The sequence below is a fragment of the Euprymna scolopes genome, chromosome 5, assembly GCF_053919585.1.
Source record: "Euprymna scolopes isolate OS-2025 chromosome 5, ASM5391958v1, whole genome shotgun sequence".
In the NCBI taxonomy this organism is placed as follows: domain Eukaryota; kingdom Metazoa; phylum Mollusca; class Cephalopoda; order Sepiida; family Sepiolidae; genus Euprymna; species Euprymna scolopes.
The window spans coordinates 74,568,179-74,595,947 of NC_136486.1; the positions used below are offsets into that span (position 1 = coordinate 74,568,179).

The 27,769-nt window shown below is 32.8% G+C and overlaps 2 protein-coding genes across 23 annotated transcripts in view; one reads left to right on the top strand and one right to left on the bottom strand.

Moving 5' to 3' along the window:
• The window catches only part of LOC145276854 (homer protein homolog 2-like), a 145,493-nt gene extending 123,318 nt beyond the window's left edge, over positions 1 to 22,175 (bottom strand). For both annotated transcript variants that reach the window (XM_080128242.1, XM_080128241.1), the window contains exon 1: positions 22,033 to 22,175. In XM_080128242.1, the coding sequence (XP_079984368.1) occupies positions 22,033 to 22,043 (11 nt within the window). In that variant the 5' untranslated portion in view covers positions 22,044 to 22,175. The remainder of the gene's footprint in view (positions 1 to 22,032) is intronic.
• The window catches only part of LOC145276852 (aryl hydrocarbon receptor nuclear translocator homolog), a 281,732-nt gene continuing 260,516 nt past the window's right edge, over positions 6,554 to 27,769 (top strand). For 7 of the 21 annotated variants that reach the window (XM_080128236.1, XM_080128239.1, XM_080128219.1 and 4 more), the window contains exon 1: positions 22,177 to 22,401. Coding sequence is in view for 12 of the 21 variants with exons in the window: in XM_080128219.1 (XP_079984345.1) it covers positions 22,362 to 22,401 (40 nt within the window). In the remaining 9 variants the exon portion in view is untranslated. Of the gene's footprint in view, positions 6,623 to 22,116; positions 22,402 to 27,769 lie in introns of those variants that run through there. The other 14 variants (XM_080128234.1, XM_080128221.1, XM_080128227.1 and 11 more) reach the window with 6 other exon arrangements.

A 27,769-nucleotide genomic window follows, 5' to 3' on the forward strand; every position in this document is an offset into this window, starting at 1 on the left:
TTATTTCTAAGTGAAACTGGAATAGGGCCGACCATTTCCCTAGATGAGTTCATAATTAACGGATACTCAAATTTAACAGCTAAATCTGACACCCAAGATCGCCATGGGCATGGAATATGTGCCTACATTCAGGATGGCTTCCCGTGTGGCAGGAATATCTCTAGAGAAGATCCTAATTTACCCTATATGTGCTTCAGGGTTGCACTTGCTAACACCACTGCATTTATATTTGCCCTCTATAGGCCCCACAACAGCAAAGTTACTATCTTTACGAGCATATCTGAGAAAATAGACCACATACTGTCTTCACATTCCTCGGCTAACATCCACATCTGTGGTGACTTCAACGTCCATAACGTGGAATGGCTGACCCATTCAAATAAGACAGATGATGAGGGGAGGTTTTGTCATGATTTTGCCATTGTTTATGACCTCACTCAGATTGTTCGCGAACCCACCTGTGTGCCCGATACACCCGGTCAATATGCAAGCCTTCTAGACCTTTTTCTCTCAACTTCCCCTGAGCTATGTTCATGTTCCGTTCATTCTCCTTTAGGATCCTCCGACCACTCCGTCGTATCAGTTAAGATAAAAATGAAATGTAAGAAGCCCTCAGACGTACCCCTCCACCGTACTGTATACCGATACTCTATGGCTGACTGGGATAGCTTCCATACATTTATATCTGATTTACCTCTGCACTCCATGTTTAAAAAGGAAGTGTCCTCTTTAGTATCAGATCTGACTGAATGGTTAATTGTAGGCATAGACCAATTCATACCATCTAAAAAATTCCAATAAAAACCTAACAGCCAGCCATGGTTCTCCCCAGAATGTGCTGCTGCTATCGCGCACAGAAATCACTTTTTCCATAGCTACCAACGTAATAGATGCACTGAGACTAAAGCTGCTTTCAGGACTGCCAGCAACCACTGTAAAAGAGTAATAAAAAATGCAAGAGAGCTATATGCCCAGTCTGTTAAATCCAAGGTAGCTGATCAGCGGCTTGGTTCCCACCAGTTTTGGCAAATAACAAATAGGATCCTGAACAGAAGTGTGCGTTCTATCCCAACCATTATCAATGGACCAGAGGTCATCTCGTCAGCGTCAGACAAGGCCAAACTATTTGCAAAGAACTTTGCAGCTAATTCTACCCTATGCGACCAAGGCCATCAACTCCCCATATTTCCTCCTATAACACAGATCAAGCTAGGTAACATACAAATATCCCTGCATGAGGTCGCCAAGCTAATCAAGAACCTAGATTCCAGTAAAGCAACTGGCCCTGATGGCATCCCAATTATAGTGTTAAAAAAGCTTCAACCAGAACTTGCTCCCATACTTACGAAAGTATTTAAGCGCTGCCTTAAGGAGAAGTGCTTTCCGACTCCCTGGAAGACCTCATCAGTTTGCCCTGTATTTAAGAATTCAGGTGATAAGTCATCTCCCTCTCAGTACAGACCAATAAGTCTCCTGTGTGTTATGAGTAAGTTGCTGGAATCCATATTAAATAGAGAAATAGTCAACCACCTCAGCAGGAATAACCTTCTTAGTGACACACAATATGGTTTCCGCTCTGCAAGATCTACCGCAGATGTGCTGACGGTTATATCCCACAGGATTAGTGAATCTCTTGACAAAGGCTTCCTTTCTAGGGCAATTGCTCGACATATCAAAGGCCTTCAACAAGGTATGGCATAAGGGTCTACTTCACAAGATTTCCAGCTACGGTATAACTGGAAATGTTCTCTCTATCATTAAATCATTTCTCTCCGATAGGCTCATAAGAGTAGTGGTAGATGGACAAAAATCGGAGGCCTGCAATATAAATGCTGGAGTCCCTCAGGGGTCAATCCTGGGCCCAACACTCTTCCTGATCCACATCAATGACCTCCCTAAACACATACTTAAATCATTCGTTGACATCTATGCTGATGACACGACCATCTACAGCAACACATCAAAGGCTGTAAACGACAAAGTTCTCTCGGATTCTCTCTCCTCTGATCTCGAGCGCGTGGTTCAGTGGGGGAAGATGTGGCTGGTTACCTTTAATGCATCCAAAACCAAACTCCTATCCTTACATCATCAACGCTCTGATCCCCAGCTGGCATCAATTGTGATGGATGGCTCTCGTCTAGGTGAGGCCCCGTGTTTTGACAAGCTTCTGGGTTTGACCTTTACTCCTGATCTGAAATGGAACACGTACATTAAGTCTGTTGCCAAGGTCGCTGGAAAGATGGTGGGATCCTTCTACCGCTCCAGAAGATATCTCACTACTGATGCAATTCTCTATCTATATAAAAGCCAAGTACGTCCGAGGATGGAATACTGTTCCCATATCTGGGCAGGAGCTGCTAAAAACAACCTGTCCTGCCTTGACAGAGTACAAAATAAACTTCGTGGCTTAGTGGGGGATGCCCTTTTCTCTACCCTGCAACCTTGTTTTATCGTTATTTCCATGGCAGGTGCTCGTCTGAACTTCAATCTCTGGTCCCCCCCTCGCCAATCTTTCACGAAAAACATCCGTCTAGCTGAATCCAGTCAAAAATTTCCCCCACTCTATATCTGTGCCTAAATCAAAACGTGGATTCCATGAACAAAGCTTCTTTCTTAGAACTGCACGCCTGTGGAACTCTGTTCCGTCTGCCTGCTTCTCACCGGACTACAACTTGGATGTCTTCAAGTCCAATGTTAACAAATTCCTAATGAACCGCCCCCTTAAGTAAACACTTCATCAAATCTCCACACTAACGTAATGTACTTGCAATAACCCTTATCCCTGAGTGGCTTCCGGGCCTTGATAAGTGGTGATCACTGTGTAAAAAAAAAAAAAAAGAAAAAAAAAAAGAAAAACCGTAAAGTTATGAACAGTACATAGGGTTGAACTGCTAGTATATATATCTATATATATATATAAAAGTGAGCGTGTCTGTGTGTGTGTGTGTGTGTGTGTAATAACTCTGTCAATTTTTAGTCTACAGACTCGAAATTTGATATACGGGGTACTGAGATTTGGGAAAATCGATGTGATCGGTTTTTGGCCAGAAATTTGGCCATTAAGGAGTCAAAGTTAAACGATTTGACCTTTGAGAACTCTACCGAACTTCTCCGACAATTTTGGGTCTACGCACTTTAAATTTTAGATATAGGTTCCTCGGATAGGGATCCAACTTAACTTGATTTGAGCTCAAAACAATAAATTTTAAGCGGTCATAATAGGGGTCAAAGTTAAAAAAAATTGACCTCTGCAGTCTCTTCCAAATTACTCCGACAATTTCTGCTCTAAATATTTAAAATTTTACATAAAGGGTATTCAGAGATAGGGCAAGCTTTTTCATCAGTTTGGGTCGAAAATTTTTAGTTACCAATATATAAATGTATGTATGTATGCCTGTCTGCATGTCTGCCTTAAAATTTCAATAGAGGCGACGGATTTTACCAAGATCAGTATCGTTTTAAAGTTCGACCTTTCATAAGACAAATATCGAAAAATTGGCTAAAAGCATTAATATCTTCCCCTTCAACTAGGCACTTTTCTACAGGGGGGGGGGTCGCTTTTTTCGCCGATTTTTTAAAAGTTATCCTCTCCTTTAGATTGTCTAGCCTTAATTTTAAAAAATGTCGCTTCCGGTTTGGCGGTGGTCGTAACAGCATAAACGTTAGGTTTTACCCCGTTCTTTTCCTCCTTTGCGATACGGGTTCGAGCCTCCCTTCCTACTACCACTTTTTTTTTTTGGCTCAACATACACATCCACACACCCGGGCAACGCCAGGCTGAAATGCTAGTATATATATATATATATATATATATATATATATATATATATATATATATATATAGATAGATAGATAGATAGATAGATGGTAAAAAGTCTTGTATGAGACAATATTAAATAAATCTGACCCGTTTTTATGTTAATATAGTTAGGATAGCTAGAAAAAAAATATATATGTATATATTCTTAAAGGAGTCTCTACATAATGTTACTTAGCGGAAAAGAATTAAAACTCAGAAATCCTTCCAAGCACTGCTAAAATCATCTCTTCCTAGTCACCTAATAGACCCACCCGTTAATGGGGGAGTAGAGATAGTTACTGCCGATACTGCTTATGGGAGAGAGGGTGGAGGAGAAGCGGGAGGATAAAATTCCAAAAGAAAACTTCAAGAAATGAAAGTGTGAATAGAATGGAATGCAGCTGACTATAAGTAAGAGTCCAAACACTAAGACATTAGGACATATGGTGGTGACATGAAGAGGAAAGAACGAACTAGAAAGACAAAAAGTGTCAAACAACTGTAGCGTAGCAGTTTAGAAAATTGACCAAAACGAGAGATGTAGAAAAAATGGGTTCAGTATAGAGAAAAAAAAAAAAAAAAAGATAAGAAAAAGAACTCCACAAGAGAGTATAAAACAATACTGGAATAATTGAAGAATAAGGGAATATGAACTTATATAAAAGTAACGCTGAGGAAAATATAAGGATGAACTTATATAAAAGTAACGCTGAGGAAAATTCACAAAAAAAAATAAGAGCAAAAGAGGACAATATTAAATAGATAAAATAGAAAATAAGTTCGTTGGGAGAAAAGTAGGTGTCATGAATGAGGTCTTGATATTGAAAAAAAAAAAAAAAAACATTTAATGGACTATTATTTGTGATAGTTGCCATTTCATTAACTATGGTCAATATAGAAATGGATTATAATATACGAGAAGTGTAGAAATATATTTCCAGAATGGCAGAAAATAAAAATGATTAAAAAAAAATTGTAATTTGAAAAACTAAACTGAAAATAAATACTCGGGAAGAAGGTAGTTATTTATTTGATTTTAGTTTTGGAAACAAAATTAAACTAAAAATGAAGACAACATTCTTATGAAACAAAAAAAATCATACTTTTAATTTAATAAAAAAATATTCTGAATAGAATATGATCTAAGAGAAACTAAATAGCTTTGCTTAGAGAGAAAAACAGGAATATTTTTTTAATCTTTCTTCTTTAATTTTTATGGTCTAAAACATATTTTCATTCAAATTCAAAGTTTCGGAAAAAAAAAAAAAAAATATCCAAACATAAAAATTTTGCAAGGAAAACATATCTAACAAACAAAATAAAATAATAAATAGTGATAGAAATGTAGCTCAAATTAAAATAGCATTTGAAATTTCATCTTAATCTGAAAAAATAACTAAAATGTTTAAAAAAAGTATATTGTTTAAGCAATCAACAAAAATGATCAATCTAAAACAGATTTTTAGAAAATATATACTATTATTTAAATAAGATAAATTTCTTAGTCAATTAAGTTAAAAAAAATCCAACCTTACCTGAATCCGTTAGATAATCCAAATCTAATACAATTCATCTCTCAACAAGTTAAAGTAAGATAAGAAATAAGTAATTCTTATTTCTTTAGAAAACTCAAATATAAAGATAAAAGTCAATAATAATTCACCAGGAAAAAAAAAAAAAAAAAAAAAAAAAACGGAGGACAATTACAAGTTCATTTACAATGAAAAATGAGTTTCTCTAATCAAGGCTTTGTTGTGTCTGCCTCGACTGAAACTAATCCTAAAAAGGTGCATAAATGTAATTACATCTCAGGGCAAAATATACAGGGTAAAGTTAGTAAGCATTATGTGCTTATAAGCGATTCAAACAAACACATTTAAATGACAATTAAGAGTTGTTGAGATTAACAAAATTGCAAGGACTAAAAAGTTAGTATCACGCGCACACAAAAATGAGGGTTTCAGTTTATTTCGAAAGAGAATACACCTTAATGCTAAATTTATTTATTATTTCAAAAGTTTATTATACTACTTTGAACATCGTATTATTTAACCAATTTCTCAACCATAAAAAAATAAAATAAAATCCACATTACAAAAATGTTTAATAAATTTAGAGATTATGTATTATTTCAATTAATCTAACTACTAATTTCATCAGAAATGGCATTATGTTTCAGAACGTTTGACATCAGGATTGATTATTTGGATTCTTTAAACTACGGTTTTTGGTTGTTATTTTCACAATATTGTGGCCAATGTAACTCCCAACTTTCTGTAGATCTTTTTGTTGAACTTGAAAACCAAGTTCAAAAAGATGCACTTTAAGGTTGAAAGTTATATCTGAGAAACATGAAAAATAACAATGTAGATGAGAATAGTAATACAAAAAAAAATTCTGTTGCATCATTGAAAAACATTATTTTGCAAGGTTATTTGAAGATTTTTTCAACCAATAATGTAATTATTTTATTAAATGAAAATAGTTTTTTTAATTATTATTTTTTCAGTAATTTCCGATGATATGCACCTTTTTTCAAAAATAATTTTTTTCATATTTCATAAAAAAATATTACATTACTTCGTGTTCTAAAAATTATTAAAAAATAAAATAGTTTTCGTTATTAATTTTTTAGTTTTACTTTTTATTTATCACATCAGTATAAAACCTCATCTCACAACCACCAATACTGCCCACACACTCCATTATTTATGCCATAATTAAAAGACCGGTTAATAGCTATTGACACTATTTACATTTTTTAACACTATCGCAACTCATTGCAGTAATTAATCACTTTCTTGAAAAACAAATCCCATTGAGGTAAGTTACCAAATGCCTTCTTTTGAAATAGTTTTAACATATACTGATTGTCCATTTAAAATGTACAAGAATTTTATTTCATGTTCTCAGTGTTGACTTATCCAAATCAACTAATCTTTATAAGACAAACTAAAAAATTGCATGTCACTGTTGTTTCTTTTTTTATATCCGGAATAAAAAAAAGAATGGATCAATTCTTAAGATGTCCATTCAATGTCCAGTTTTGTTTGCAACGCAAGTGCCATTTCACAGTGAAAGATAACAGACAGAGCATACAAGAGAGATATGAGGACACAAAAAACCAATAAAAATAAAAAATGTAAAATTCTATAGGAATAAGAAAAAGACAAACCATTTCAAGTGCACAATGTAACTAGAGAATGTATGACACATAAAATCTATCCATAAAAACTAACAAAATTATTTACTTATAAATCAACGTCAAAACTTAGGATCAAATTATCATTTCCCAGCTCTGTACAAAAGAGCAGGATCCGTGTAGTTTTTAAAAATCTGACAAACAAATCGAGCTACAATTCTAATAATGAAGCCAATTATTTTGACATTGACTGAATATAAAAATTAACTACATACACCTCTATATTCGTTAATGCTGCTGTCTCTGCAGTTGTTTCAACTATTAGGTTGGTGCAAAAGCAATATCGTTTTCTCACATGTTACTTTTATATATGATTTCCGAGTTAATTCATTGAGAATGATAAAAATGTGCTTCAAAATGATAGATAACACACACACACACACATATATATATATATATATATATATATATATATATATATATATATATATATATATATATACAGTGCCACGCAAAAGTATTGGATACATTACATTTTTCTTCATAACTTTAATTAGGGTTCAAGATTTTACCTAAAATTTGGTCAGTATATTCCTGTTACTATTCTAACTAATATTTGGGGTAGTAATTACAAATTTAAAGTTTAGAAAATTTATATTAAAGGAAAAATATAAATCAACTAACGCAAAAGTATTGGATACATTAATTTAATATTTAGTTGTATAGCCTTTATTGCGTTCAACAGCTTCCAATCGCTTTCTATAGTTGCACACATGTTTTTTGCAAAGACATGCAGGTATTTTGCGCCATTCTTCTTTGCAGAACTGTTCTAGTTGTTGAATATTTTGTGGATTCCTCTTGTGAACATTGATCTTCAATATTTTCCACAAATTTTCAATTGGGTTGAGGTCTGGAGACTGACTGAGTCAAATAAGAACGTCAATTCCATTATTTCTAAGCCATTCTTTGGTTAGTTTGGCAATATGCTTGGGATCATTGTCCTGCTGAAACACGAAATTGCTATTATGTCCCAACAAATCAGCAGATTTCTGGAGGTTTTTCTCCAAAATCCCCCTGTACATACGTCGATTCATTCTACCATTGATGATTTCTAGTTCACCAGTACCTTTGGATGAAAAACACACCCATACTATAATCGGACCACCACCAAACTTTACCGTAGGAATGGTATTCTTTTTGTTATAGGCGGTGCCATTTTTACACCATACATGCATTGCTGTGTTTCTTCCAAAGATTTTGATTTTCATTTCGTCTGACCAGATTACCTTGTTCCAAAATTCTTGGGGTTGTTCCCCATATGTTTTAACATAATTCAAACGTGATCTGACATGTTTAAGCTTCCATAATGGAACTTTTCTCGGGGACCTTGATACAAAACCTGCACGATTTAGAACTCTACTGATTGTATCCTTGCTCACATTAATCCCAGCTTCTCTAAGGTCGGTTTGAATTTCACCACGAGTAAGAAAAGGGTTTTTTTGTACCTTCCTGCTTACCCACCTTGATTTTTTTTATGTTTAATTTCCTTAGCCAACCACATCTTAGAAGATTTGCAACAGCTTCACCAGGGTTTTTAAACTTTCTAATAACGTTTCCAATTGTACTAAATGGTAGATTAAGTTCCCTTAATATTATTTGATATCCTTTTCCTTCTTTGTGCTTATCAATGATTTTTTGACGAATATCTATTGACAACTCTTTAATTTTAGGAATTTTTATAAATGAACTGGTTGACTTTGAAGGAGTGAGCCCAAACTGGAAGAATTTTATAAAATTATTTTAATATAAAGCTCTCTGATTGGTCAGTGATAACTCGTTTGTATTATTGCAACACGCTAAGCAAAAGCCATTTAAACTTATTTCAGAAAAAGAATTTTTAAAAAGTGTATCCAATACTTTTGCGTTTTTTAATTCATATTTTTCCTTAAATATAAACTTTCTCAACTTTGATTTTGTAATTACTACTCCAAATATAATTTAGAATAGTAATAGGAATATACTGACCAAATTTTAGGTAAAATCCTGAAACCTAATTAAAGTTATGAAGAAAAATGTAATATATCCAATACTTTTGCGTGGCACTGTGTATATATATATATATATATATATATATATATATATATATATATATATATATATATATATAGCCATGTTATATATCATTTTGAAGCATGTTTTTACCGTTCTCAATTTCTTCATTCATTTTTTGCAGGCTTTTCGATAGCATATACAAAATTTAAATTCAAATAAATAATTATATTTAAATATAAAAATATTTAAAATAAATATTTTTATATTTGACGGTTTTTAATTTTTTAGATGAGGATTGATTATTCATTGGACTACTAATCTCATCTTGAATGTGATTTTCACAACATATTAGTCGATGTAACCTCAGACTTTCTTCTTGTCGAATCCTCAGTGTGGGCGACTGAAAAAAATACAATTGCGAATTACTTAGGACTTCTATTCAGTCATGGCTGATGGAACAAGAGCATGCTACTCCCGTGAAGTAAATAAAGGGTTTCGCTCGAAACTCCGTTCAAATTTCCGAGTTCGGTAGAAACATTCCTGAGTTCGACAAGATACATCTGAAGAAGGTCGGAGGTTACATTGACGAAACGTTGTGAAAATCACATTCAAGATGAGAACAGTAGTTTGATGAATAATATGATTAAACTATTTCTCATGATTACTCATATATCATAATAGTAAAATAGTTTTATTTTTAACAATGAATTAAAATATTTTAGATGCTATAAATAGCAGTATTACCATAACAATGTTAGAATGCTAACTAATTTGCTTACTATGTCTACTTGCATGAGGCGGGAACATTCATCACAATGTTATTTCTATATGCCCAATCTTTTCGTTTTCAGTTTAAAAATAAAACGTGTTTGGACAAATTAAAAAAAAAGATAATACTATCAAAGAATGATGGAATTACATTTTGCAATCCTGAGTTTCAGTTTTAAAATATAACACATGTTCAGACAACTTTTTAAATATTTTCTCTTTTAGAGACTAAAAATAAAATTATATATATATTCAGTAAGACATATGAGCTAAGTGAACTTATTTGATGAATAAAAAGGATGTAGCAATGATTATGATCTGACTTTTCTATTCTACTAATATGGCTATCCTGAAATAAAAGTCTAACATATTTCTATTAAAACTTCTACCTCTTCTTTATCTTTCTCTCTTCCCCCTTTCTTTCCCACCCTCCCTCAACCCTTCTTTCTTCTGCCTGCCCATTCTTCCCTCTGAACATTCACACACAACTCGTGTTTATAGATTCCTTAAGTAATGTTAGCATAAGAGAATTAACTCCTTGACAAAAAAGAAATCCAGAGTTACTTCCCCTTATAATATAGCTGGAAAACTGACCCCCCCCCCCCATGAAATCTGCAACAATTTAAGGTCAAAGAATAAATAATCTTTCCTAAATTTTAGATATTATTCATCCGGGGCTCTATTGATTAAACATTAACTTTGTAGGCGTTTGTTTTGTAGGGTTTTTTTTTTTTTTTTTTTTTTTTTACTTTTAGCCGAACATACAGACAACTACTCTTTTATATTGTAGATAATAAGTCTTTGGGATTTAGGTATTCTGTTTCAGCATTGAATATTATAAACAATTCATTGAACAAAAATTGCGATTTTACTGTCTCAATCGTAATTAGTGTGTAACTGATCAAGTGACAGGTATAAAGAATAAGGAATAAGGAAATTGCAGATTAGAAGTTCATTACATTTTTACCATTGTGATTTGATTTCCATTTTCGAAATTTTAGAACATATTTATAGTAAATAAAAATTATTTTTATACATAAAACATTTAAATAGAAACAAGAAGAAATATTTCGTGCGAAACTGAATTATTTCTATCCAAAAGTAAAGGTCACAGAAATAGTATTCTCCAAGTTGTTCAACAAGTCTTTTTCTTTTTTGCATTCAATTGACTTTATACACAACATCAACGTAAACAAAATACAATAGATTTAATGGTCTCTTTGTTTTTTTTTTCTCACAGTTGTTTTGTCATTAATCTTGTTTGCTCTAGAAATTCCATTGCAGGGAAAATAAATTTTGAAACTTTCAACAAAACAATATTCTTATTGAGAAATGAATAAAAAAGGAAGTCAAGAATTACATTGAAACTTATTGGACAGTGTTTTAGAGATTATTCTATGCATTCTGCAAGATTTTTTTCATTCAAAAAATGAAAAAAAATGTTGCATCCCCGTGAAAAAAATGTTGCAATGTTGCATCCCTGTGCCTGTTTTGTTTTACAAAAACAGACACAGGGATGCAACATTGCGGCAATGTTTTTTTAATGGAATGTGCGCTGATAAACTCATTGCACTTGTGCCCCCCCCAATGTACATACCCTTGACAAATCCGCTTAGCAACAAAATTACACCCTTTCACTGTTGAGGTCCCTAAATGTCAAAAAGCTTAATAGTTTCTTCCCTCAAACAACTAGACTTCGGAATTCCCTTCCTGCTATCTGCTTCACTGACTGTACTGATATGCAAAAATTTAAATGTAATGTAAACCAACATCTTGTTCATCTTTCCTAAGTATCATCCCAAATAGTAGCCCCTTACATAAAAGTGACGATGTGTCTTGTTTGGGGTAAATGTGAATAAAAAAACAAAACTTTTTTCTTTAAAAATGTACAATGGAATATTAATAAAAACTTTACAGTTTGTATAATTATTAAAATTGAAAACCAGTATCCGATATAGCTTCTATGTAAGAATACTAAAATTTTACTTTCTTACCACAAATATTTATGTGGAATCAACTCTTGTAGAGCATTCTTTTACCTCACCAAAATATGTGCAAAGTATCGGCTGCTGTCTATCCGCTTCTCTTCTAATTCAGGTCATGACCCTAAAACATTGCTTTGCATTGGTAATTATTTTGTTTCATTTTTTCTTTTTTTTTTCAAACTTTTATTTTAATGCAGTTATTATCAGAGGTGTAGTAAGAATTGTTACTCATTCCACGTTAAATATATACTTAAAAAAAAAAAAAAAAATCAAAGAAACTAATATTCTCTAATATTCGTTAGATAAGCTATCTCTTATGCCGTTAAAAACTTGTGCATGTATATGTGTGTGTCTTTCTGAGCATAAAAGTACTCAAGCTTATATTTGGGTTATCCAAAATAACATACTGCTGACATTTAACTTGGCATTTCAAGGGCCATAAATTAAAACGCATAAAGAAGAAAAAGACCCTAAGTATTAAGATATTCTTTTCCACATAGAATAGAAAAAAATATTAACTGCTTTTACATTTGAATTTGACATTGTCTTAAAACAATTTTGGTTCATTAAAATGAGTTAAAATGTTGTATAGGTCAAAGCTTTCTCACTTCATATAAATTAATGTAAAAAAACAAAAAAACAAAAAAAAAAAACAGTTGAACAAACTTCTAATATCTAAAACCGCCCTCAAAAGTATTCAAATTTTATTCATTCAACGTTTTCAATCCTCTCATAATATTTTTCCTCATTCAACTTACAATCTTGCCATCTATCCTCAAGTCGTTTTAGCATTCATAACTAGTAACTCGCTATAGTATAAAAAAAGATTAAAATAAAAAATTGCTATATATATATATATATATATATATTTGAAAAAAAATTTTTTTTGGAGGGGGGTACAGAATTTAATAATGGCTAAATACAGCATGATGATTTAAAAAATTAAAAAAAATGAAAATAAAGGTTTTGTTCCTCACTCAACAGAGCTAAATTGAGGAAAATATGATTAAAAAAAAAAGTCATGAATATGGAAGGAGAGAAAAAAAAAAGCTAAAATAAATAGGAGAGAAATGACATAGAAACTAAATCAAGTTCGAAAAGATTTTCTTTTTGCTTGCAAAGAGAAGGTCTCAAAGACTTGATAAAAATAGTCTCTAGAATTTTTAAATGAAAGGACGAGTGCGACTTACTCAAGATTGTAAACGTGTTAGCGCTGAAATTCATGGCACACGCATGGTTATTTATAAGGTGCTCGCAAATCGCAGAATCATACATATTATTCAGAACATGCAGGGTGAAAAATTTGCATAACGTCTTGATGGTACATGTGGTTTCAAACGGAAATCCAATCTTTGCGATGTTCGCCCAACTTAGTGCGCACTGTAACTACATTTAAATAAATAAATAATAGAATTATTATGGTAAGGGGAAAAACATCTTTGCAAATGGACGACAACATAGGTCTGGTTGAAAAAAACAACACGTGGACTCAATGCAAAATAACACCGTTGTACAGACAAAGAGATTTGCTTAGCAAATCGGTCACTGATATTACCTAACCAAGGTAGACGTAGGTAACCAGAACATCTATTAGCTATAATTTCTTTAGGTTTATAAACATTGGAAACTTTCTTATTAATATTAGTTTCAACAATATCTAAGGGGTAACCATCGTTACAAAGGGTCTTAGTAATAAATTTAAGCTCGTCATCCAGATTAACTTAAGAACAAATCATAAAGCTCCTATATGCTTAAGTCTTAATTAAATTGTATTTTTGATTTGTAGGGCAAAAAGAGTCCCAACGCATATAGAGACCGGTAAAGGTTGGTTTATGATAAACAGAAGTAAAAAAACACAAGGATGTCTTGGACACAAGAACATCCAAAAACGGAAGAGTAGAATTCATTTCCTTGTCTACCGTAAACTTAAGGGCTGGATGAACATTATTGAGAGACACAAAAAAAGCATCCACATTCGTCTCGTTGTCAAATAAGCAAAAAGTGTCATCAATGTAATGAAAGTAAATGTCTGGTTTATGTAAACCAGATAATAGACCCTTTTCATGAAAACCCACAAAGATATTAGCCAACAATGGTCCCAATGAGGAACCCATGGCCACACCGTCTGTATGTCTGTACATAATATCATTAAAACTGAATTCCACCGACATGGTGGTGAATTTCATCAATTCTACAAAAATATTTTCTGGAATTGGGAGAGTTAGAAGTTTACTCCAATATAAGGCGTCAGCACAAATATCTCTCTAACAATTGGATGCAAGTAAAAAAACTAGAAATATCAAACGAACACATAAATTTGTCTGAATGAGTATAATTTTGCATAAAGTTAGCAAAGCTAAAAGAGTCTTTAATGCAAAATAAACTATAATGTTCCAAAACCGGTTCTAAAATACTTGTCAACCATTTAGCTAACTTATGTTTGAGAAGACCCTATCACAGATAATATGGGTCTCAACGGTACCCACCTTTTATGGGTATTCGGCAAACCATACAAATGGGGGCGAATAAAACCGGTGGGTCGAATTAAATTAGAAATGAAAATGGGAACACCAGTTTTGACAAGTCGTTTTTGGAACTTGGTCTCGACAGAGATGGTAGAATCATGAGTATCTACTGGACCTAATTTAACAAATTTAGAGGTGTCACCCAGGATAGTCATCATTTTATTGACATAATCCTAGTGATCCATTATGACAATGCCAGAATCTTTGTCAGGTTTTGTGATGACTAAAGATTTATTATGGCAAAGTGCTTTGATTGTACGATAATGTTCACTTCGCCATTTTGCTTCACAAAACGAAATAGGCGTGCCAGCATAAGAATGTGCGATGTCATTTAGTTTTGCCTTAATATCACTGACCATAGAGTCAGAAACAGGAGAAAGTCTTTCTAATTGAGCAAAAAGACTTCAAATTCAGCACATATCTCTTTACGCTTTGGGGGTATGGGAGGAATGCAGAAGTCCAAGCCATGCAAAAGAATATTAAGTTCAAGCTCAGACAACTGCGCGGAAGAGAGATTTAGGACCTTCTGAGTAACACTAGGGTTCGTCGAGCAACCATATTTTTTGAAAATAAAATGTTGCAAATTCATGAATTATTACAACATATCTAGAAAATGTAATTTTGTCAAAAAACGACAAACTGCCAACCGAATCTTTACACATTTCATGATATTTTTTGTTTAAACGTGCCAGATTACAAGAAAGCTTGGACAAAAAATTGGAAATGAAATCACTTTACATTTTCTGTCCAGGATGTAACTTAGCTCGCTTTATCTCTATATAAATAAAATGAACTCATTTTTTCACGTCTGATTTTGACCTTAATAGGATTAAAAATCAAGATATTTCATGCAAATATAATATGCACAAACGGCAGAACAATATCTGAGGTGTGTTATAGGCTTATTATTTCTCAAATTCCTCGATAATCTTAGATTTCTATACTTTTTCTGCTGAGAAGTCACGGCCAAAATCGGTTAAGATCAATGGAAGTGGTAAAATATTTTCTCTCTTATAAATTCCTCCTCCCCCTGCCACCACTTAACACCGTTTGGGGATCGTTCACAAGGAACAGTTGAGAAGAGAACACCGGTTTGGCTTCGTAGTTCTTTCATGTGAAGTTATTTAAAATCACTAAACTAAGCTGCAGTGCTCTGTGGCGTAGTGGTTAGCGTGCTGGACAATTCACATTATATTTTCACGTTCGCGCCGACCTACCGTAGTCGTTTTTTTTTGTTTTTTTTCCCTAAACAACTGGAATGGACTTTTCTTGGTGGCCGAACTGTTAACGTTGCAGATGTTTTTTTTTGTTTTTTTTTTTTCACACTTTATTTTCCTACTTTTACTCATGACTCCGGGTTTGATCCTTCCTACTTACCTACCATAACATTTTTTAAAACTCCCCCCCCCCCGTCCCGGAAACAAACACTCGGGCAACGCCGGGTACCCCCGCTAGTTTTAAATAAAATAAAAGCGGGACAAACTTTGTTGCTCAAGCACGAATTTAAGAAGGTCTGATTTGTCTGGGCAGTCCTGATTTTACTTTTAATTTTTATTAATGCATTTAATCTATTGTTTAAATCAGGTGCGTACCTGGTCTTAAAATATTTGAAAATTTTTTTTTTTTTTTTGGGGGGGGGGGTACAGAATTTAATAATGGCTAAATACAGACCAATCAATATGATTTAAAAATAAAAAATGAAAATAAAGGTTAGCTAACCAGGTTCCGTTCCTCGCTCAACAGAGCTAAATCGAGGAAAATACGATAAAAAAAAAGAAAAAAAAGTCATGAATATGGCAGGGGAGAAAATAAAAAAGCGAAAAATAAACGGGGGAAAAATTGCATAGAAAGTAAATTAAGTCCTAAAAGATTTTCTTTTTGCTTGCAAAGAGAAGGTCTCAAAGACTTAATAAAAATAGTCTCTTTTTTTTTTTTTTTCATTTTTTAAATGAAAGGGTCAGTGCGACTTACATCAATATGTCAGCACTGAAATTCTTTTTTCTCCCCCCCCCCGTTATATTCATGATTTTTTAAAAAATCTTATTTTCCTCGATTTAGCTCTGTTGAGCGAGGAACCTGGTTAGCTAAGCTTTATTTTCATTTTTTTTAAATCATCATGTTGATTGGCTTATATTTATATATATATATATATATATATATATATATATATTCCTGAAAAAATATTTTCATACTTTTATATTAATAATATATTAACTTTCTATAGACTTGCATTCTATTTAAAAAAAAAAAAAGAAGTATTAGGAAGAGGTTTCACAAAATATGTCCATTTTTGTTAGCTGAATAACAACAAAAAATGGAATTAAAATTAAAACCTCTGTGGAAAAAAAAAAAAATCAATCTTATTTCAAAATTTAAAAAGAGATGCTGCTCTTCAACCACTTCACATTGGATTGAATTCAAACTTATTAAGTCTGATCAACGACTCCACTCACACTCAATTGTACACAGATGAACAATAGGTTTCACTAGAATTAGATCCTGTGATGCATTGTCCTCTTTTTACAAATTATAACTTCATAATTAAGCAACTTGAAATTAAGTTACTGTGACTCATAAAACATTTTCAATCTATTACAAATATTCCAGGGATTTTTTTACTCTACAAGAAACTGGTTAAAAAGTAGAATAAAATGAATGCATCAATAGTTACAAATCATACAGTTTTTACCTTTTATTTGCAAATATATGCCTAGTTGCATAATCAAGACTTGAGTCGAGTCTACCCTACTACTCAACCTATAAGTGGAGAGAAGATTTATGAATTCATACCTTTCACAGAAGTATTAGCATGCAGAAGCCCTGATAAAAGTTGGAACGTGGCACGCTGAGTCGACAGCTGTGCAACTAAACTAGGAGGAAGAAAACTAAAAATAGTCTCTCTGCTTATCTCAGTATTTTTTCCAATCGTCCTTGGCATCTACTTGTCACTGGACTCTAGCAATGCCGGTACAAAAAAAAAAAAAAAAAAGGAGTGGTTGGAAATTGCGCAACCCATGCTACACGATAGGCTACTCAAGCAGAAACTCTTCCACAGGGGTATCTATCGTCTCTCGAGACTGAAATATATATATATATAATATAAAGCTGAATGTCTGTGTGTGTGTCTGGTCACGAATGGGCTCCTATATGGTTGACTATTTTAAAAAACTGATTACATATAATAATAGAAGATGTATCGTGTCACCTAACCTCCATAGAATGGAAATATGTCAAAAAGTTTAACAAGGTTTTTTAATATAGATCAACAGAATATTGTGATAAGTGTTTCAGTGTGAATAGGTATGGTATAATAAATTATGGGGTCTATCTATTTTATTTGTACTTTCATCATATTTTGCTTTGGTTTTGATACCCCCAAATTCAACCCAAATTTACAACCCTTCCTTTTCATAACCTATCATACTTTCATAAATCAGAGTCCATTTTCTGTAGACTTTTTTAACCCAGTCAACGACGGGTACTTTTGATAGTATATATATATAAAAGGCTGGTTATTACATTAAATACAGGGGGATTAGTCATAACGCTTACGATACAATCGCCAAACATCGCAGATTCCAAGAATTTAACAAACATGATTTTTCCCTTGTAAGAAAAGTGGGCCGCACTTTTAGATCAGATTAGATAAGATCTCGTCGGTCTGGGGTTCCTGTCTATAGGTAACTTTGATAAATAAATACATATCGAATTTTTTATTAATTTTTATCTAAATATCGCAAATAAAATACGGCAAATCTAAGTTTTATTTATTTATTTTTAATTCCATTAAAAAAATGTAAACATTTAGTAGTAGTTCCAGTTCTCTCCAAACTCTACAACAAATGCCTTAATGAATCATGCTTTCCGGACTGCTGGAAAACTGCTTCTGTGGTATTCAAGTATTCAAGAATTCTGACAAAAGAACTGACCCAGTAAATTATCGCCTCATTATCCTCCTCTCACTTTTCGCCAAAATATTTGAGTCCATAATTAACCAAGCTCTAGTCCATCACCTTACAGATGCTAAACTTCTGACTGACCAACAATATGGATTTAGGCAAGCCTGTTCCACAGCAGACATCCTAACTGTAATCTCTGAACGTATATACTGTTCACTGGACAAAGCGGGGGAGGGTAGAGCAGTAGCTCTAGATATATCTAAGGCTTTTGACAGGGTATGGCATGAGGGTCTCCTCAGGAAAATTAGATCATACGGTATCACTAGAAGAATACTTAATATAATTAAATCCTTCTTAGAGATAAGAGAAAAATCCAGGTTGTCCTCGACGGTCGTACATCTAAACAATATGATATAAATGCGGGAGTGCTCCAAGGGTCTATCCTTGGACCTCTATCATTCCTAATATTCATAAATGAACCCCCCCCCTGACAAAATTGCCTCTGAGATGGGTATATATGCTGATGACACCACACTCGATAACAGACATGACAGGAAAACAAATGAACACATATCTAAAGAAATGACAGAAGCACTAGAGGATGACCTCCAATCTGTAGTGGAATGGGGACAAAAATGAATGGTCACATTCAATACTGCCAAGACTGAACTTGTTTCCTTCAATAATTACAAGAAACCTTCTCTACCACCAATAGCCACAGCCAATGACTCTTTATCTGAAAGTACATCTTTCAAACTCCTTGGCCTAATGTTCACAGGAAACATTGCCAGGACCGCTGCGAAGAAGATAGGCTCTATCTACCGTGCTAGAAAACTACTAACACCGGAAAGTATCCTGTACCTCTATAAGGCCACAATTTGCCCATGTATGGAGTATTGTTGTCATATTTGGGCTGGTGCATCTGCTACTAGACAAAATTCAAAAGAGAGTCGCCAATCTGATAGGTCCTGAACTGTCATCTAAGCTTCAGCCTCTGTCCCATGGCGAAATGTTGTGTCCCTCTACCTGTTCTACAAATATTTTAATGGTGAATGCTCTGCCGAACTGCAGGCACTTGTGCTCCCACGACATAAACACCCTCGACAAACCCGACAGACAGCTAAATCCCACCCCCACACACTAGAGATCCCTAGATGTAAAAGATCGTTTTACTCCAGTAGTTTCTTCCCCAGAACCGCTAGACTATGGAATTCCCTTCCAGGTCCCTGCTTCCCCAACTGTACTGACATGCAGAAGTTAAAGTGTAACGTGAACCGACATCTTGCTGCCCAACTCCCTACATAGTATCCCAGTAGCCACCTACACCTAAGTGGCAATGTGCCTTGTTTGGGGTATAATTAAAAAAAAACCTCCCAAAAAAAAACATGACCAATTCTGAGCCAGGACAAGTCAGGTGCGTGTATGCAAAACGGCAATAATATAGATTAACGTCAGACAACATGATTAATGAACGAGAAATGTTTCGGAGTTTTAAAAAAAATCAATGTATTATTACGTGAGAAGACGTTTTGATACTTTTTTTTTTTTTTTTTTTGTCAAGAACAATAAAAGGTGGCCTCAGGGATACGAAAACCTGGATCGAAAACCATGAATATTGAAACGAAGTAAAGTCTTGTACTGAATGATAAAATGTATTTACAGAATTTCGTATTGTTTCAGCTAAACTCAGTTTCATTTTTACATAAGACTTCCAGTTTGTTAAACTTGATATTTCCGAATACATGTATAAATTTTTACTCGATATGATTCCTCATTTAATAATGAAAAATAAATAAATAAATAAATAAATAAATAAACAAACGCGTTTTCATCGTCTTATGCTGTTTAATGTTGAGTCAATTCTTGTGTTAATTGTAGGTGGCTTTGAGGTAAAGATACTAGCCTATGAAGTTAAGGGTGTCTTTGTGACTGCGTTCGTAATCTCGATTAGTAATTTCCTATATTGATGACTGCATAAGCATGAAATACTGTAGGTATAAAAAATAATGGTTAACATTTTAAAAATATGGTTAAACTGACAGTGTCTGGTCTTGAGATTTTAACTCCAAATGGTTCCGCATTTAATAATATTAAAAAAAAAAAAAAAAAAAAATTAAACAATTTTTATCGCCTACACATTTTTATTATCGAATTTTGTTTACACTGTCAACATTTCTTTTACCCATTATTCGTCAAAGTTCCCATCAGACGTAATTGTTTTAATACTGTAAATGATGTATTTATTTCGTTTCAGTCAGTTCGGTAGTTCGATTTTTACATAAACACGAACATCGGAGCCCTAGTCCATACATACACACACACACATATATATATATATATATATATATATATATATATATATATGAGAGAGAGACACACACACAAATAGTATACGGATCAAACTTTTAAAAAGTGCAATAAAAATTGCGTAAAGTTCATTTTTAAAATGAATTGTTAAAAAAATTGATACAAATGTGACGTTTCGGGATAATTTTCTCATATTCTAACAAGCTTTGAAATGTTTTTTTAATTCATGAACGAAAGAAAAAAGTAAAAGGGTGATGTCAAATAATCAGATTTGATTGGTCACGAAATTAAATATTTTTATTTCGATTGGTTATTTAAATCACACACCTTTTCAAGGACTTGTAAATGCCTGTCATCATATGTTGTTTTTAAACATTTGAAATTCAAGTTTAGAAAAGAAAAATGCTATTATTTAAACTTGTAGGTATTTATACTTGTACACACGGTGGGGAGGTGGGTGTCGTGCAGCTAAATAACAACGCACACGACCAAACGATGATTAACGCCGGGAATGACGATCAGTTCGAGAATGCCCGCTGGTGGGATCAATCTCTTGACATAATTCAAAAATCAGTAACATAATAATAATAATAATAATAATAATAATAATAATTAGAGCAACATTTGAGTCATATTACTACATTCGTTTAAAGATCATTTATTATTGGAATAATATTAGATTAAAAACAAACCAGAAACATTTTTTTTTTAACTCTTATCAATAAAAAATAACAGGTGCACGAAAATTGAAATTGAATTTTTTTAAATTTTAAGCAAAATTTTTAGCATTTATAAAGTAGTAACATTGGTAAATTTTTAAAAATTGAAATATGAAAAATAAATTACAGTACTTCAGAAAAAGCATATTGTGTTTTAATTTTATTCTATGTAACTTATGTTGGTGCTTGGTTGTTAAACAACACCCTCATTTTTCTTAAAATTAACAATGCCATTTTATTTTAATTTGCAGAATTAAAAATAATCATTTTTTTTACTGATATTTTACTGATTATCACAGCAAATAAAATACAAAAAAAAAAGAAGAAAAAGATAAACATACTGTCAACGAATATTGTTTTCGTTCATGGAAACATTATATTATAAATTATATTATTATATTATGAATTAATAACAAATTAAACATAACCCAACAGGGATTATTGTTGATGTGATGGTCAAAAGTCACCCCCACTTTTTTTTTTTTTTTTTTAAATAATAACAAATATTACACATACAAAAAACTTTTAAAAAAATTTTTTCCACTGATTTTTTAAAATTGGAAATATTTTTTCGACTACAACATTTCAACTAAATCGCACCAGTCACCACTAAAATGACTAAAATGTGGAACCTATTTAAGAACAACCACTTACTTCACCCATTTCACTAACTAAAAATGATGATAATCCATCAATTTCAATATTAATTCATCTTTTAATTTAGCGAAAATAAAGAAATTAAAACACTCAAAGGAAAAAAAGATAATTGGTGTTATTGCTCCCAATATCTAAGTAAAATTTAATTCATGCAAAGTGAAAAGAGTGTTCCAACTTACCCGGAATTCATTCTTCTTGTCTGTTGATACAGAGCAGCCGAGGGTTGTTATGTTTTTTCTTTCCTTCTCCGATGTTGATTCACATTTTCTTTTTCGTGTTATTTGACAAAATCTCGCGATCACCATAAGTCTCGCGCAAATCTCGCTGCACAAAACGTGATTCTTTGTTCTGCCATGATGATTTTCTTTTCGTACAAACAACATTAGTTAACTGTTATTTCTTTTCCCCTTTTTCTCCCTTAAAGACATACCCTTGTATTTTTGAGCCTCTTAACATATTTATCATCAATTTAATCGCATTATAAAGTAACAAAATTCACAGTATTTTAATGGCAGCAGCTACAATATCACCAGGACCCTCGGGTTCCGGTAAGTAGTATTTTTATTAAACAAACATATTTTGAAAAGAAGAAAAAAGGCTTGTCAGTAAAAAATAGACACACAAACCTGTCAGTTTTGTGTGTCTAAATAATCATTTATCTAAATCTTTCCTTTCAATGACAAATTTACTTCATATTCACTTATTTATTTCTTGATTTATTTCCAACTTAGATGTTCGAAAATCCCGATCAAGTCTTAAATTCTTTCAATGTCTACGAAATGTAAACAAGCTTAAGAAGTGACAATTGTGATCTTGCTCTCATTTTCAGACTTCGAATTTTTTTTTTTTTATATATATAATGGCGCTAAAAAAGGTTTGATTTATCTATAAACAACAAGATGGTGTACCGAATAGAAAATATTTTATTCGAGATTTAAAAAACATATAATATGCGAAGCGAAGCCTTCGTTTCGCCTTAAGTAGTTTGGAAATGTTGAGGTCCTTCCGTCATCATATGTGCTGCTGGTCATCAGCCGCTGGTGTGTGCAGCCAATTTCAGTTTTAATTAATCTTCAATCAAGTTAACCTTTAATCAGTTGAAAATCTTTCTGTAGATTTTATAAAATTACATAATTTTAATAACTAAGCAACAAACGTTTTCAAAGGCTTCCTTAAAAGGTTTTTCTTGGAACAAAATGAACAAGGTTATTATTATTATTATTATTATTTAGATCAGCTCAGCTTGCATGTTAAAATAAATCGTGAATTGTTACTAAACTCATCTATAGAAATAAGTTGAATTATTAAATAGAAATTAAATTTCTTTTCATTTTAAAATAATTTATTTTTATTATTATTTGTATCTAAACGTTTTGATTGATTCAAGAAAGGAAGTGGCTTTAATTCCGGTTTTAGACTTTTCTTCACCAAACATAAAACATCCTTCGATTTATTAATCTGAACTTAGTTATAATATATTATTGAATTGCAGCAGGGTTTTCATGAAGAAAAGCAAATAATTTTAAGATTTAATTTCATGCAATGCGTAAACAATGCCTTTTTACAGATAAAATTAATTTATATATATATATATATATATATATATATATATATATATATATATATGTGTGTGTGTGTGTGTGTGTTTTAAAAAGCGGTTCTTAGAATTCGACTTAATTTAAAAAATAAAAACACAGACAAATCTTTATGATGTGCGTACCCGTCACGGAACGAAGATATCATATTCCAAAAATCACATAAACTGATAAAAGTTTTTTTTTAACTAAAAAAATCAAATTTTATGACACGGGAACCAACCGCTCTTATTTTAGAATGTTAAAATTTAAGGACAACAACTTTAATCGACTACCGAGATTTTGTTTGTATTCTAAGTGAAAACTTTATAATCGCTAAAATTGTAACTTTTGATTTTCTTAGTTAAAAAAAACCCCCAAAAACCCCCAGATTTTTTACTTAATCTTAACATTTTCCTTAAAAATGAGGACTTTTATAGGTTTTCAGGTATGCTGTAAACGAATATCGCATTTAAATTTCCGCAAACAAGTAGTTTTCTGGATATTAATTAAGCAGTCTAATTCCTTATGCTATAGGCTTAGGTGTATCAGGATTTTTTGTGAATTTTTGACACAAAACTGCGAATAAAATATTTAAAAAAAAACTCGTAATTTCTCTTTTCAAAGTGGGTTGTTTATTTTCTTTATGGAATATACTTCCAAAATAAACTATTAAAGTTGTTTAAAAAATAATAGAAATATTATTTTTTAAAAACAGTGTTTACAAAGTGTTTGCGCGCATTCATGCAGCCATGATTTTACGTAATAAAGTCAGTTGAATTTTACGAGTGAATTTTTTTTTTCAATTTTTAAACTTTAAAAATCTATCAAAATTTTTCTAATGGTTCAATTTTTACGATATTTTCAGGTTCAATGTGAAATTTTATGCTTTTTCCAATAAACCAAATATAGTATTCTAGACAAGCGTTTTTTTTTTTTTAATTCACCCCCCCCCCATTTTGAAATGTCGATTCAAATGAAAATAATCAATTTTCTCACCTCTGAAATTAAAGATAAAAAATCAATAAAATAAGCTAATTTAAAACGAAAAAAAGAACAGTTTAAAACCTTTTTTTAAAAACCACGTTGAATTTTTTTTTTTTTTAATGAAACTTATATATATTTTTTTAAATGAAACTTGTTATATTGTCCAGAAAATTGCGTAGAATTACGACAATTTTTTCTCTTTCATTCAATGTATTTTAGATATTTAAAACAAAAAAATTCACTCCATAAAGAAGAAATAAATATATTAAATAAAAAAAACTCATGTATTTCTTTGAGAGAAGAAAAAAAAAAAATTCGTCGTGTTTTTTATTTTTTTAAGGCAAATACCTAAGTAAAATTTGATTATTTTTCACCTACGGTGACACATATTTCTTCATGCACAAGGCTTGACTGCTTATGTATATGTGTTGTTTTTACGTCTTTTTATCCATCCGTATTTCAAAACAGGAAGAAACACCACTTCACGCTTATGTAATGGCGGTTTTTTCAAATAGTTGTTTAAAAAAATTCTTTTATTTAAAAAATACATGGAATATAAAATATAAATATGGACAAATTCTCATAAATGGAGAATGGAAGCATCCATCGATTAGTATTTTATATAGGTAAGTGATTTTTTTTAATTTATATATATTTATTATATTTAGATTAAGTTTAAATTCGTTGAATTTTGTGAAATCTGTTTTAAAGAAAACCGATTTAAAAAAAAAAAATTGTATATTTTTCGCTAAAACCTTTTATTATTTTAAAGTTTGATCTTTGCTCCTTTTATTGAAAAAAAAAATTAGGGTTTAAATTATTTTATTCATTTAATCATATTGTTATAAGCTTCGAAAGATAGTGAGTCTCACCCCTTTTTTAATGGCGAATTTTGACACTCCTAGTTGTATGCGCAAGCGCGCATATCATAATGACCACTACTTATAACATAAGGAATTCCAGAAAACTACTTGTTTGCAGAAAATTTAAATGCGGTATTAATTTTCAGCATACCCAAAAACTTACAAAAAAAGTCATCATTTTAAAGGAAAATGTTACGGTGGAAACCAAGTAAAAAAAAAATAACCCATCCTCCAACGTAGACCCCTACTACCAGGTCTTCTTCTCCAACATCAGGGGTCTACGTTCCAACCTTCCAGAGGTTGAAACACAATTACAGGAGACGAAACCGGACATATTCTTTCTAAGTGAAACTTCCCTAGACGAATTCATAATTAAAGGATACTCTAACTTAACATCTAAATCTGACCCCCAAGATCGCCATAGGCATGGAATATGTGCCTACATTAAAGATGGCTTTCCATGTGGTAGGGATATCTCCAGAGAAGATCCTAATTTACCTTATATGTGCTTCCGGCTTGCACTTACTAACACCACTGCATTTATATTTGCCCTCTATCGCCCCCACAACTAAGAGCATATCTGAGAAAATTGACCACATCCTGTCTGCTCATCCTTCGGCTAACATTCACATTTGCGGTGACTTCAATGTCCATAATGTGGAATGGCTGACCTACTCAAATAAGACCGATGACGAGGGGAGGTTCTGTCATGATTTTGCCACTGCCTATGACCTCACTCAGATTGTTCACGAATCCACCCGTGTGGCCCATACTACCGGTCAGTATGCAAGCCTTCTAGACCTTTTCCTCACAACTTCCCCTGAGCTATTTTCATGTTCCGTTCTATCTCCTCTGGGATTCTCCGACCACTCCATTGTAGCAGTTAAGATAAAAATAAAATGTAATAAGTCTTCAGACGTACCTCTCCACCATATTGTATATTGATACTTTATGGCTGACTGGGATAGCTTCCATACATTCATATCTGATCTACCTCTGCATTCCATGTTTAAAAAGGATGTGTCCTATATAATATCAGACCTGACCAAATGGTTAATTGTAGGCATAGACTGATTCATACCATCCAAAAAAATTCAAGCAAAAACCTAACCATGGTTCTCCCCAGAATGTGCTGCTGCCATTGCACACAGAACTCACTTTTTCCATAGCTACCAACGTAATAGATGTACTGAGACTAAAGTTGCTTTTAGGACTGCCAGCAACCACTGTAAAAGAGTAATAAAAAATGCAAGAGAGCTATATGCTCAGTCTGTTAAATCCAAAGTAGCTGAGTAGCGGCTTGGTTCCCACCAGTTTTGGCAAATAGCAAATAGGATTCTGAACAGAAGTGTGCGTTCTATCCCAACCATCATCAATGGACCTGAGGTCATCTCATCAGCATCAGACAAGGCCAGACTATTTGCCAAGAACTTTGCAGCTAATTCTATCCTATACGACGAAGGCCATCAACTCTCCGTATTTCCTCCTATAACAGACAACACGCTATGCAACATAAAAATATCTGTGTGAGGTCCCCAAGCTAATCAAGAACCTTGATTCCAGTTATAGTGCTGAAAAAGCTCCAACCAGAACTTGCCCCCATACTTACAAAACTGTTTAGGCGTTGCCTTAAGGAGAAGTACTTTCCAACACCCTGGAAAACCTCATCAGTATGTATTTAAGAATTCAGGTGAAAAGCCATCTCCCTCTCAGTACAGACCAATAAGTCTCCTGTGTGTGTCATGAGTAAGTTGCTGGAATCCATATTAAATAGAGAAGTAGTGAACCACCTCAGCAGAAACAACCTTCCTAGTGACATGCAATATGGTTTCCGCTCCGCAAGATCTACAAGCAGATGTGCTAACAGTTATATCTGATATGATTAGTAAATCTCTTGACAAAGGCTTCCTATCCAGGGCAATTGCTCTTGACATATTAAAGACCTTCGATAAGGTATGGCATAAGGGCCTACTTCACAAGATTTCCAGCTACGGTATCACTGGAAATGTTTTCTCAATCATTAAATCATTTCTCCCCGATAGGTTTATAAGAATAGTGGTTGATGGGCAGAAATCAGAGGCCCACAGTATTAATGCTGGAGTCCCTCAGGGGTCCATCCTGGGCCCAACTCTCTTCCTGATATACATCAATGATCTCCCAAAACGCATACTTAAATCATTCATTGACATCTATGCTGATGACACGACCATCTATGGCAACACATCAAAGGCCGTAAATGACAAAGTTCTCTCTAATTCTCTCTCCTCTGATCTTGAGCGCATGATACAGTAGGGGAAGAGGTGGCTGGTCACTTTTAATGCATCCAAAACCAAGCTTCTATCTTTACATCATCAACGCTCTGATCCCCATCTGGCATCTGAAATGGAACACGTACATCAGGTCTGTTGCCAAGGACACTGGGAAAATGGTAGGATCCTTCTACCGCTCCAGAAGTTATCTCACTACTGATGCAATTCTCTATCTATATAAAA